This window comes from Carcharodon carcharias, chromosome 7 (genome assembly GCF_017639515.1).
Source record: "Carcharodon carcharias isolate sCarCar2 chromosome 7, sCarCar2.pri, whole genome shotgun sequence".
In the NCBI taxonomy this organism is placed as follows: Eukaryota; Metazoa; Chordata; class Chondrichthyes; order Lamniformes; family Lamnidae; genus Carcharodon; species Carcharodon carcharias.
This window is the reverse complement of record NC_054473.1, coordinates 48,056,689-48,069,665: the sequence shown is the minus strand read 5'-3', so window position 1 is coordinate 48,069,665 and position 12,977 is coordinate 48,056,689. Positions and strand designations below refer to the sequence as shown.

The window sequence follows — 12,977 nt, the reverse complement described above, 5'->3', positions numbered from 1 at the left end:
TTTAGATGCTAAATGTGCCCTTTTGAATGCCATAAATTGTTTTTGTACCCCACCTCATGTCAACGACAGGTAATTTGTCTTTCCCAGTCAAGCCTAAAATGTTTAATGTTGAATAGTTGCCTTTTCATAAGCAAATACATTACTCAGTCAGCTCTCTTAAGGGATAGAGCAAATGGTTGTTGTGTGCTGCAAAGCATAATCAATCCATAAATATGTACAATCATATCTTGTTTTCAAGTCTGTTGTCATTACATTTAAACCATTGAGGTTATTTCTCTGAAACAGATTTATGGTTTTGCAGTTTTCAAAAGACACAAGTTAATTTCTCTCTAATGTTTGTTTCTACAGCACTGCAAACATGGTATTTGCATTGTAAAGGATCCTGCTGAAACCTCTGTGGTAGATGGAACATGGGGACCTTGGAGTCCATTTGGTTCCTGCTCCAGAACCTGTGGAGGTGGCATTAAAAATGCAGTTAGAGAATGCAACAAACCAGAGTAAGCAAACTGCTGCAACATACAGAGTGCAATAAAAACTTTATCAAATTTTGAAAGGTTAATAGGTTATTTTTATCTATTTGTCATTGTGTCAAAATTTGAATGGATTTAGTTTGTATCATATGTTGTATTTTTTTTGTGGCAACCTTTCACAGTACATATTCAAATTTACTTATTACATTGTGGAAACGGAATGATTGTTATTGTTAATTCTAGGCCCAGAAATGGAGGAAAATACTGTGTAGGTCGAAGAATGAAATTTCGATCATGTAACACCGAACATTGTCCAAAGCAAGAGAAAGACTTCAGAGGAGAACAATGTGCACAGTTTGACGGGAGACACTTCAACATTAATGGCCTACCTCCAAATGTGCGTTGGGTTCCTAAGTACAGTGGAAGTGAGTATTTCCTTTGCAAGAGGAAAACTTGTTATATTTTACATTTTAACCAATGAAGACGAAAAAAATCATTAAACGAAGAATTAATCTATCATTTCAGTTTTGATGAAAGATCGTTGCAAGTTGTTCTGCAGAGTAGCTGGAACTACAGTCTACTATCAGCTCAGGGACAGAGTTATCGATGGCACACTTTGTGGGCCAGATACCAATGATGTCTGTGTACAAGGACTTTGTCGGGTACAAAACTAACTATAAGAATTTTGTGTACATTTTTGAAGTTACAAAAATGGATTTTGGAGCCTTGCAAAACAGATTAAAAATAATGTTTCTTTTCCCCCACAGCAAGCTGGGTGTGATCATGTCTTGAATTCAAAAGCACGAAGAGATAAATGTGGTGTCTGTGGTGGTGATAATTCTTCGTGCAAAACCTTAGCAGGCACCTTTAATATTGTCCACTATGGTAAGAGTTGTATTCATCTGATCATTATTGTTGCCGAAGGCATTAACTTTAAGCAAGGCTCATTTAAAGAACACAAGCAGGAACTATTTAATACTAATGGAAGCTATATTTACCACAATATTTTTAAATGCATATGGAGAAATATGGATCAACTGAACTTCACTGCTATTTGTTTAAAAAGACTTAGTAATTGTTTTACTTTTGTGAGAAATAATAGGGCAGAATACATTGGTTGCTAAGGTTAACAGGTACCAGTTGTCACCTGTCTAAAACAGACAAAAGCTTGGCCATTAAATGTGTGCCTTTATAATTTGTACTTTAGAGTGTAATAAAAAATTGACACTAAATGGCTATCATTTTTAAATTGTTATATTTCGAATTACGAAAGTAACCATTACCTGGATGTTCTTGCTGTTAGTGAATCTACTACTCAGTATTTTGGTTGATATTCATCTAATACTGATAATAATTGCCCGATAATTTGGCAGTTGCAAATATCTGATGAAGGGAATAAGGAGAAAACTTAATGTAAAGTTATCAAAATTATAAAGCTGGCTCCTAATTTTCCATTGAGATAACTTACTAATGGTAACTTTTATGATTTCCTATGAAAATAATCAAGACTTCTGATGCGCAATGGACCCTTGACCTTCAGCTTCAAGAATTGTACACTGCTAGAGCACTGTTGCATGTTTTGAATTTCAAAATATGAATTATTTCATTATGCAATAGTCTTAAAATATAACTTTAGAATTTTTTTCTCCTTTTGCTTCAACTTAAAATTACTGTTGAATAAACTTAACATATTCAAGCATTGTGCAAGATTTTGCACCATTCACATTACAACACAAAAATGCATCAATTTTACCTCAACATTGTTGCAGTATAGTTCACCATTTTTATGGTGCTTTTCAAAGGATGGATGGTGTCCTTCTTAATGCAGTAGCAACTATAGAATGGTATTGTTTTTGAGATGCTGCGCCCTGCCATGACCTCGAATCTGTATACCACTCCATAAGGATGGGATGTTAGCATTTTTTGAGTTACCGCCAAGGGATTATTTCTCCAAAAAGTCCACTATTATTTTGTTTCAGTTTTGATCAGAAGGAACAAATGGCCCTTTTATTTGTGTTGCTTCATGCAAGGCCATTTATTAACCATGCCAATTGTGAATCGGTTTTGTGAAGAATTGCTGAAGATATATGTAAATTGGGCAATTACTATGATCTTGCGGCTTGAAAGAGTGCTTTGTCATGTATTGAAAATCAATTTCAGTCAGTTAAATAATTCCAACGATTGTGACTCAGCTGTACTAAGATTTATGCATTAAGGCCAGTGATTTTCAAATGCATGTTGTATTGCAATTTATTTCTTTACCCTGTGTTTTAAGTGTATATTTAAAATGGTGTTTGACATTTCTCAGGCTATAATGTTGTCGTACAAATACCAATTGGTGCTACAAATATTGATGTGCGACAGCACAGCCATTCAGGGAAACCAGAGGATGACAACTATCTTGGTAAGTTCATTTTGATGTAGTGTATAATAATTTATTTTGATACACTGAATAATATTATCTGCTCACACTATTACTCCAAACACTCTTGTTCATTTTATGTGATACACACAGTGAATCCTAAGTTAGTGTTCCAACTTAACCTTCCTGATTATCCATCAAATTTTTGTGGACATAAAGTTACCACATTGCACAGTCTGCTGACACTTATCTCTTCCTGTATGACCTGGGTTAACCTCTGTTTATATTTTAATTGTATTTGTCTTGATTTCTGTGCCTAGGGTATTGTTCTCAGTTTTCTGCCAATTTCCATTGTCCACAATGGTGATCCTTCCATTATGGTAGATAATAGAGGTTTTATTGCAAACCAATATAATTTTCCTTTCTGCATATTTTACATAGCAATTTTTGCTTAATTTGGTAAGAGATCAATATTGGTGAATGCATCATTTTTCCAATTCTGAGGTGTAGTGCCAACATGACGTACTCCCAGATCAGCAAATCTTGAGATCTGAAATTCCATTTATGCTAATGTGCCATGGTTCCAATCTCAGCAAAGCTCTGCATTAAGTGTTGCCATTTACGACTGATCAAGCTTGTTTCACTTAAGGTCCTTACAACCAACAAAGAGATGAAACTTTCCTCCCATCATTCTAGAATGGATTTGAATCCAGGCCCCAGATATGAAATGTCAGATGAGCACAGTGAAGGACTGCAAGGACTGTAATCAATGCTGTGTGTTAACAGGATGATATTGATATAGGAGTAGTATTGCAATGGCTCCTCCTACTTAAGTGGCGTTCAATACATAAATCAATAGAAGCAGCATCACAACTTTGTTAGCACATCTTGTAGTCTTATAAAGTGCTGGGGCTACATGATATACTGGTGCTAATTTATAGACGAATCGAATACAAAGGCAGGAAGGTAATGTTTAGACCACACTTGGTGTACTGTGTACAGTTCTGATCTCCATATTACAGAAACAATATTGAAACACTGGAGAAAATGCAAAAGAGATTTACAAGGATATTAGTAGAATTGAGGAGATGCAAGCATCAGAAAAAGTTGAGCAGCTGGGACTCCAGTTTCTAGAAAAGAGGAGACTAAGAGGAAGCCTGATACAGAGGAACTATTTCTGCTCAGATGATGGCCACTAACTGATCAAATAAAGAATTTAGCAGGAATTTCTAAACATAGAGTGGTGATAATTTGGAAGTTGCTGTTATGTGGCGTGTTTGAAGCAGATAGCATTAAGGCATTTAAGGGGAAGTTTGATATATACATGAGGGAGATGGTGATGAAGGGATATAGGGGTGAGGTGCAAAGAGGTAATTAGAGTGAGAGGAAACTTGTATGTAGTATAAACATATGGCACAAACCATTTGGGCAAAGGTTTGTTTCTGCAGTCTACACTACATTTAGTGGGGAGACAGTGGAATAGTGAGAATGCCACTAGACTTAGTAATCCAGAGGCCCAGGCTAATGCTCTGAGGACATGGGTTCAAATCCCACCACGGCAGCAGGTGAAATAAAATCTGGAATTGAAAGCTAATCTCAGTAATAGAGACCATGAAACTATCATTGATTGTTGTAAAAACCCATCTTGTTCACCAATGTCCTTTAGGGAACGAAATCTGCTGTCCTTACCTGTTTTGGCCTACATGTGACTCCAGACACACAGCAGTGTGGCTAACTCTTAACTAAACTGACTTGATTTAGCAAGCCACTCCGTTCAAGAGTAATTAAGGGTGGGCAGCAAATGCTAGCCTTGTCAGCACCCACGTCCCATGAAAGAATAAATTTAGGCTGGGATTTTCTGGCCCTGTCATGGCAGGACCCACCGCAGGAGAAAGTCCATTGACCTTGGGCTCATAAAAAAAATTAATAAAGATTTTCACCCAGTGGCGGCAAATGCATATTTTATGTGCCCCAGAAGCATTCTTAGTTGAAATTGTTCACATGATAGCATTAGGTGAATTATATCCATTTCCAGCAGAATAAGACACTGAAATTGTGACCAGTCTTCCACACCCAAATAAAAGGAATATTTATGATGATAACATATGGTTGATTTCGAGGATGTACCTGATGTCCATGTATTTAGAGAAATGAATGAAGAATCTGAACTGTGTAGGTGATGCACACCAACTTTTTTTAAAAAATATTCTGAGTGAAAGCTTAGTTTAATGTTTGTAAGTGCAGGATTGCTTCATGCGCAGAATAGTTTAAAACCAATAAACACTATGACCTAATTACAAACTGGAAAGATTTCTTGAGAATAGAGGTTGTAAATATTACTAACTTAAATGTAGCATTATGAAAATTGATTGGGGTGACATTACAGACTATTTTTGGTGTTATATTTTCTTCTGTGTAAAATGAAATAAAATTATTTTACTATCATAAAACAGAAAAAGTCTATTTCATTATGAATTAATTAAATTGATTCATTTTGGAAAAATAATTAGTTGATTTTTATTTGTCTGTTGCAAATAAACATTAGATTAATTCAATATTCTCTCAGACAACGACTGTATGTCAGACTTGCGGGTACCAGTATCCATAACAACAACAACAACTTGTATTTATGTGGCACTTATAATAATATGCCCCAAGGTACTTCAAGCTTTTATAAAAAGATATGATACAGAACCACACAAGGAGATATTAGGGCAAATGACCAAAAGCTTGATCAAGAAGGTAGGTTTGGAGGAGGAAAGAGAGGCAAAGTTGTGTAGAGAGGGAATTCCAGAAGTTAGGACTCAGGCAGCTGGCATGGCCACAATGGTGGGGTAATTAACATCAGGAATCCCTCAAGAGGCCAGAATTGGAAGAGCACAGATACCTCAGAGGCTGGAGGACATTACTGAGGCAGTGACACCATGAAGAAAACAAAGATAAGAATTTTAAAATTGAGGTATTGCTTAACTGTGAACCAATGTAGGTCAGCGACCACAGGGGTAATGGATGAATTTGACTTGGCACTAGCTAGGACACAGGCAGCAGAACTTCGGATACCTCAAATTTATGGAAGGTAGAATGTGGGAGGGTGACCAGGAGTACATTGGAATAGTCAAGTCTAAAGATAGCAACAACATGGCTGAGGGTTTCAGCAGCATGTGAGCTGAGACAGGGGCTGAGATGGGAGAATTTATGGAGGTGGGAATAAGCCATCTAAGTAATTGTGCAGATATGTGGTTGGAAGCTCATCTCAGGGTCAAATACATCATTAAGATTGTGAACAGCCTGATTCAGACTCATAGTTGTCAGGGAGAGGGATATAGTTGACTATGGAGTGGAGTTTGTGGCAGGGATCAAAGACAATAGCTTTGGTTTTCCCGATGTTTAATTCCAGGAAATTTCTGGTTCTAGATGCCAGACAAGCAGGAGGAGTCAAGACATGGGAGTGAGATAGAGCTAGGTGTTGTCTGCGTTAATGTGGCAACTTACACGTTTTTGGATAATTGTTGCCAAGGGGAACATGTACATAAAAAAGAGGGACGGGTGGAGCAAGGATAGATCCTTGTGGGGGTGACAACAGAAGTAATGGTGTGGGAGTGGGAAGAGAATCCATCGCAAGTGATTCTCTGGCTATGATTAGACAGACAGGAATGAAATCAGCTGCACAACAATGAAGAGTCATTGGAAGCGGATGGTGTGATCAACCATGCTTAAGGCTGTAAACAGATCAAGGAGGACAGGAATGCATATTTTGTCTTTGTCACAGTCATAGCAAAGTCACAAATGACATCTTATAAGAACTGTGGCAGGGGTGGATACCTGAGTGGAGGAATTCAAACATGGAACTTCTAAAGCATGAGCTCAAATGATGTCGAGAATTGTTGTTCTAGTAATTGTGCCACTTAGGCTTCTAACTTGAAATGTCTCCCATTATATCGAACTACGCTGACAATTCATAATTAAACATTAATATGTGGAGAAGTGCTTAAGCAGACTTAATGCTAGGATAAAGACTTGAAATACAATGGCATGAGACACGGTGGAAACCTTCGTTATTACCATTTCTAGATATCAGTAGTTTAGGAATTCACTTTGTTACCATGCTTTTCTGCCTGCTACTCAGCCAATTGGATCACTTGTTTCATGGCTTTATCTATTAATGCGTGTTAATGCAGAGGCATGCATAATGGACTCCTGCTGTTTTACAGTTAACTGTTAGATCAACTGCTTTTTATTTCCCTAGCCTGTGTGCACCAACTTGCTTTGATGTTGATCCAAAGTTGTTTGTACCCTAGATTAAGTTGACCCTCTTTAAACAGCTTTATGTAGTACGCTATACAGCAAAATGTTTTAACTTGCCAACTTGTAGCCTCTCTCCAGGATAGCTTGTTTCCTTTTCAAATCAGCCTGTGGATATTTCCAATTAAGTCAGACTTGTATTCTGCAATTAGATTTATTGATTGTTGAGTTTGGATACAATGCCGTAATGTTTTGAATGCACACACGTGTCATGGGGAAATCTGACTCGGCAATGTAAAAGTAGCAATCGATTGTGTCCAATCCAAAAATTTTGTTTTTCCCCAAGTTAGTAGCTCTTCTTAAGAATAAAGATTTATTATAGAACTGAATTCAGACCAATTTTTATATGGGATCAACTTATTTTCCTTGCTTAATCTTACTCAGAAAACTTTGAAGTTAAAATTTTAGATAAATTATCTGTGTTCATTTAATGGTGCAAAAGAAAAAAATCCACACATTTAATGGATGAGATTAACTGAGTTTTAAGTCTGTACGTTTTCTTAACATTGACATGTATTTACATGGGCCCAGTTAAAGTACCTGACAGATTTTTAAAGCTCATAAACATGGATGGGTGCAGTGAACTTCAGAACATTAGAATTATTCATATGTAATAAAGGTATTGCAATGATTTTTTAAATTCTTTCATGAGACTTGAGCATTGCTGGAAAGGCCAGCATTTGTTGCCCATTCCTAACTGCCCATGAGAAGGCAGTGAGCCATCGTCTTGAACTGCAGTTGTCCATGTGGTGTAGGTACACCCACAGTGCTTTTAGGAAGGGAGTTCCAGGAATTTGACCCAACAACAATGAAGGAACACTGATATCATTCCAAAGTCAGGATTGTGTGTGGCTTGGAGGGGAACTTGCAGGTGGCGATGTTCCCATGCATCTGTTATCCTTGTCCTTCTGGGTGCTAGGTTTCGTGGGTTTGGAAGCTTCTGTCAAGGGAGGTGTGACATGTTCCTGCAGTGTATTTTGTATATGGAACACACAGCTTTGACTGTGTGACAGTGCATCAGTGATGGAGGGAGTGAATGTGGTGGATGAGGTGCCAATCAAGTAGGTTACTTTGTCCTAGATGGTGTTGAGCTTCTTGAGTGTTGTTAAAGCTGCACTCATCCAGGCAAGTGGAGAGTATTCCATCACACTCTTGACTTGTGCCTTGTAGATGGTGGACAGGCTTTGAGGAGTCAGGAGTTGAATTAGTCACTGATCTGCTCTTGCAGCCACAATATTTATATTGGTGGTCCAGTTAAGTTTTTGGCCAGTGGTGACTCCGTGGATATTGATGGGGTGGAATTCAGTGGTGATAATGCCATTGAATGTCAAGGGTAGTTGGTCATATTCTCTGTTGTTGGAGATGTTCATTACCTGGCACTTGAGCGGCGAGAATGTTATTTGTGACTTACCATCTCAAGACTGATTGTTATCTAAGTCTTGCTTGCTGCATGCAGACACAGACTGCATCAGTATCTGCGAAGTCACAAATGGTATTGAACATTGTGCAATCATCAGTGAACTTCCCCATTTCTGACCTTATGATGGAGGGAAGGTCACTGATGAAGCAGCTGAAGGTGTTGGGCCTCGGACACTTCCCTGAAGAACTCCTGCAACCATGTCTAGGAGCTGAGCCTTCAACAATGACAACCATCTTTCTTTGTGCTAGGTATGACTCCAACCAATGGAGAGTTTTCCTCCTGAATTCCATTGACTTCAATTCTGCTAGGGCTCCTGATGTCACACTTGGTCAAATGCTGCCTTGATGTCAAGGGCAGTCACTCTCACTTTCCCTCTGAAATTTAGCTCTTTCGCCCATGTTTGGACCAAGGTTGTAAAAGGGTCAGAAGTCAAATGGCCCTGGCAGAACACAAACTGAACATCAGTGAGCAGGTTCAAAACAAAAACAAAAATATCTGGAAAAACTCAGCAGGTCTGACAGCATCTGCGGAGAGGAACACAATTAACATTTCGAGTCCATATGACTCTTCAACAGAACTAAGGAAAAATAGAAAAGAGGTGAAATATAAGCTGGTTTAAAGGGAGGTGGACAAGTAGAGCTGGATAGAGGGCCAGTGAGCAGGTTATTGCTTTGTAAATGCTGCTTGATAGCAGTGTCGACAACCCCTTCACCACCTTGCTGATAATTTAGTGTAATTGACTGGATTGGCATTCACCTGCTGATTGTAGACAGGACACACCTGGGCAATTTTCTGCATTGTTGGGTAGACAACAGTGTTGTAGCTACATGGAACTGCATGGAGAGGGCTGCGAGTAGTTCTGGAGTACAAGATTGCTTCATGTCAACAAGATGCCGTTAAATCACATCATGGAAAGTTGAAATTTTTATTATAAATCTATTGAAGTTTGAGTGTCAATTAGTTGCAGTTAAGATGCATGATGAAATTTGTATGTATTTTCCACATTACATTTTGCAAAGTATGATGAAATAATATCTAATTAATAAAATGGTAATTTGTGAACAATAAAATAGTCATTTCCTTCCTGTATAACTTGTAAGCTCCAGGAAGCAACACGCGGTGAGATCCACAAATAAAAGTTTTTATGAAAATGACATGGAAGCAAAGCAGGTATTGAATGGGGCAAGGATGTTTGTATGCATTCTAAATGTGAAAATAATGCAGCTGATGCCTCAAGAACCAAGTTGATACTGTTGCTAGAATCTCCATAGCAACATAATGTTCCACAACTAAATAAAAAGGAAGGGGAGAAAACTGTCAGTTCAGAATTTGATGTAAATGCCATTTTGCTGCAAAATGGGAGGTGGACATCGCTGGCTGGCATTCATCACCCATCCCTAATTGCCCTTAAGAACTGACTGGCTTGTTAGGCCATTTCGGAAGGCATTTAAGAGTCAGCCACATTGATGTGGGTCTGGAGTTACATACATGTAGGCCAGACCAGGTAAGGATGGGTTTTTACAACAATCAACATTGGTTTCACGGTCCAGATTTTTAAAAATTGAATTCAAATTTCACCATTTGCCATGGCGGGATTCAAACCCAGGTTCCCAGAGCATTACCCTGAGTATCTGGAGTGCTAGAACAGGGACAATACTACGCCATCACCTCCCCTGTAATGTAGCTCTAAGTGTTAGATGATGGGGGAGGAGTAGGTACACATTTCACCCTGTAGAAATTTTGACTCCACTGCCTATTTTGGCAGTGGGTGAGATTTCTGCCATGGGTGTGGCTCTTATACATATGCAAATTGCGATCCTATATCAATAATTGGATTCTATAAAGTTGCTGAATGGACAGAAAAACAAATAAGTGGGTTAGATCAAGAGTTGAAGTTCAGGAATCAAAAGGATTGTTAAGTACAGTTGGAGAAAGAAAGATAGCCAAGTACAGAAATTGGAGACAAAGACCTGACAGCCTTGTCTGGGCAACAATTGAAGGAGAAATTGAGGGTAGAAACAGAAGCAGAAGAAAAAAAAAATTGATAGGTGGATAGCATTGAGATGTGGACTGAGGGAGGTGTGAAGAAAGCCAGAGAAGAAGCAAGATGATACCAACTAAGGTGACAACAAATGAACAAGAAAGGAGCTCTTACCTTTTATTGAAGAGAAACTCTACTTGACCCATTTGAAAAATGTAAATTTGAGGATGAGAGCAGCCAGTGTAAAATGCAGGAAAGAAACTTGTCTGGAAGGCCTTGGAACACATCATGGTAAGAGAGAGGCACAGAGTCTGCCAATGCTTGGGAAAGCTAGTGTTTGGAAAAGTGGGTGAAAATGGCCTGTTCATCTATTGGTGCTGTACTCAGAAATTCCACCATTCTTTAATCATGTCGAATTTTTTGCTAAGATTTAGAAATGAACGGATGTTGATGTTTCAGAGTCTAATGATTTAAAGGAGGAGCAGTAAGCATAAACAAATGACTGAAAGGTGGGACATTATGTAAATTGATTCCATGTAGCTTGTAATTTATGCCAACATTTTAGGATTCTGCCACACCAGTTAATGCATTGGTGTCAGCTTTCAGATTTAATCATTTACTTTGCTGATGACTTGCACATTGGTGGAATTTTAAGATTCCAATTGATTTTTCATTTGCTCTTCGCACACTTTCTCCAGGGCCCACACACACTAATTCAGATGGCAGAATCAGCGGATACACTTAAGGATTTTTTTACAGTTTGTGAAGAAGATAAAACAAAGGAGTATGTGATTAGCTGGTGTTTTGGCTGGTCTCGATGCGGTGATTCCACATTGTGGCAATTTTGTTCAGTTGGCTTCCTGGGTTTGGTTATATGGAGCAGATTTCCACACCTTATTCCCAAAATACCTCGGTTTGCAGCAGATTTCTCTTCTCAGGATGGTTACTTTGCAGATCTGGACACAATACTTATAAGAGAGAGAGAGAGAGACAGAGAGCTTTGGCAACCTGTTTCAGTACTGCATTCTGATTTCCGATTATTCTCCTGCTTGGTAACAGTCTCTTAAAGTATTCTGCTGGCTGTATGTTTTAGAAAAAGATCTATTTGTCCATGTGTGCTGCAGTCAGTGTTTTAAAACAGCTAATTGCATTTTGATGCCTCATCATAGAAACATTTGCAAAGATTCAAGATAGCGTAAAGCCAACAGGAGATAGGGGCCAGGATTCTCCCTTCGGCGATTTGGGGGCGGGGCCCAGTTGCCGAGGGAAAAATGTCGCAGAATGATATTGTGAGGAATCCCCGACATCATCCCGGGCCATTTAAATTTTTAGGAAGGAGGACAGATAGCAAAATCAGCTGTCCGCCCGCCAACCTGTCAATGGCCAATTGAGGTCATTGACAGGCTAGTTAAAGTACTTAAAGACCTGCCTGGCCAAGGCAGGCGGGCAGGCCAGGAGCCCCAGCGGGCTTTTGATTATTCATGAAACTTCATCCACTGGCGGGATGAAGTTTCATGTCTGTTTTGTACAAAAATAATAAAGTTTGTGTTCTTTATTAACATGTCCCATCTCGTGTGACATCGTCACATGAGGGGGATATGGTAATAATTTTTTAATGTTTCTATTTTTAAAGTTTTTACCACTGTCAGTATTCTCCCTGAGTCAGGACTTTGCCTCAGGGAGGAATGCGATCTTTCACGCGCATGTGTAAAAGAGCACACTTTGACAGATGGGGAACCCCTCCACCACTCGCCTCCCCCCACCCCCACCCCCCCACACAGGAAGCGCATAGCGCTTCCCGTTGGGGATGCTGCTGGGCAGGCCTTAAAATGGCGGCAGGCCCCGTTTCAGTTGCAGGGGTCAGCTGCCCACCTGCCACCAAGCCAGTGGGGCCCGCACGCCCTCCAAGGGCAAAATTCTGCCCAGGGTCTTTCATGCTCCCCAGGGGGTTGAGTGTCTTTTCTTTCCATCCCACTTGGTAGAATGCAAGCAGTATACTGTAGCCATCTGGGCAGTCTCCATTGTCTTTAGAGGGTTTAAGTTTATTTTTAAAACAATCCAGCCTGAAAAAGAAAAATAATAAATTGTATCTTTTTAAAAAAGCACATCCTCGTAACAATGGTAATGGTAGAGTGAGGGATATGCTGGCCCATGAAGTTACAGATTGTGGCTGAATACGATTCTGCTGCTGGCGGTGCACAGCACCTTGTGGGTGCCGAATTTTGAGCTGCTAGCTTTGTTCTGGACCTATTCCATTTAGCAAGGTGGTAATGCCTTATAACACGATGGAGGGTACACTTAGCATGAAGACGGAACTTCAGCTTCATAAGGACTGTGCGGTGGTCACTCCTACCTACACTGTCATGGACAGATGCATCTGCAACTAGTAGATTAGTGAAGAAAAGGTCTGGTAATTTTTATCCATCTTGTTGGTTTCCCTCA

The 12,977-nt window shown here is 39.3% G+C and overlaps 1 protein-coding gene across 3 annotated transcripts in view; it reads left to right on the top strand.

Annotated features, from left to right (window-relative positions):
* The window catches only part of LOC121280151 (A disintegrin and metalloproteinase with thrombospondin motifs 9-like), a 325,713-nt gene that overhangs the window by 90,722 nt on the left and 222,014 nt on the right, over positions 1-12,977 (top strand). For all 3 annotated transcript variants that reach the window (XR_005943545.1, XM_041191847.1, XM_041191846.1), the window contains exons 12-16: positions 349-497; positions 714-895; positions 996-1,132; positions 1,238-1,355; positions 2,779-2,874. Coding sequence is in view for 2 of the 3 variants with exons in the window: in XM_041191847.1 (XP_041047781.1) it covers positions 349-497; positions 714-895; positions 996-1,132; positions 1,238-1,355; positions 2,779-2,874 (682 nt within the window). In the remaining variant the exon portion in view is untranslated. The remainder of the gene's footprint in view (positions 1-348; positions 498-713; positions 896-995; positions 1,133-1,237; positions 1,356-2,778; positions 2,875-12,977) is intronic.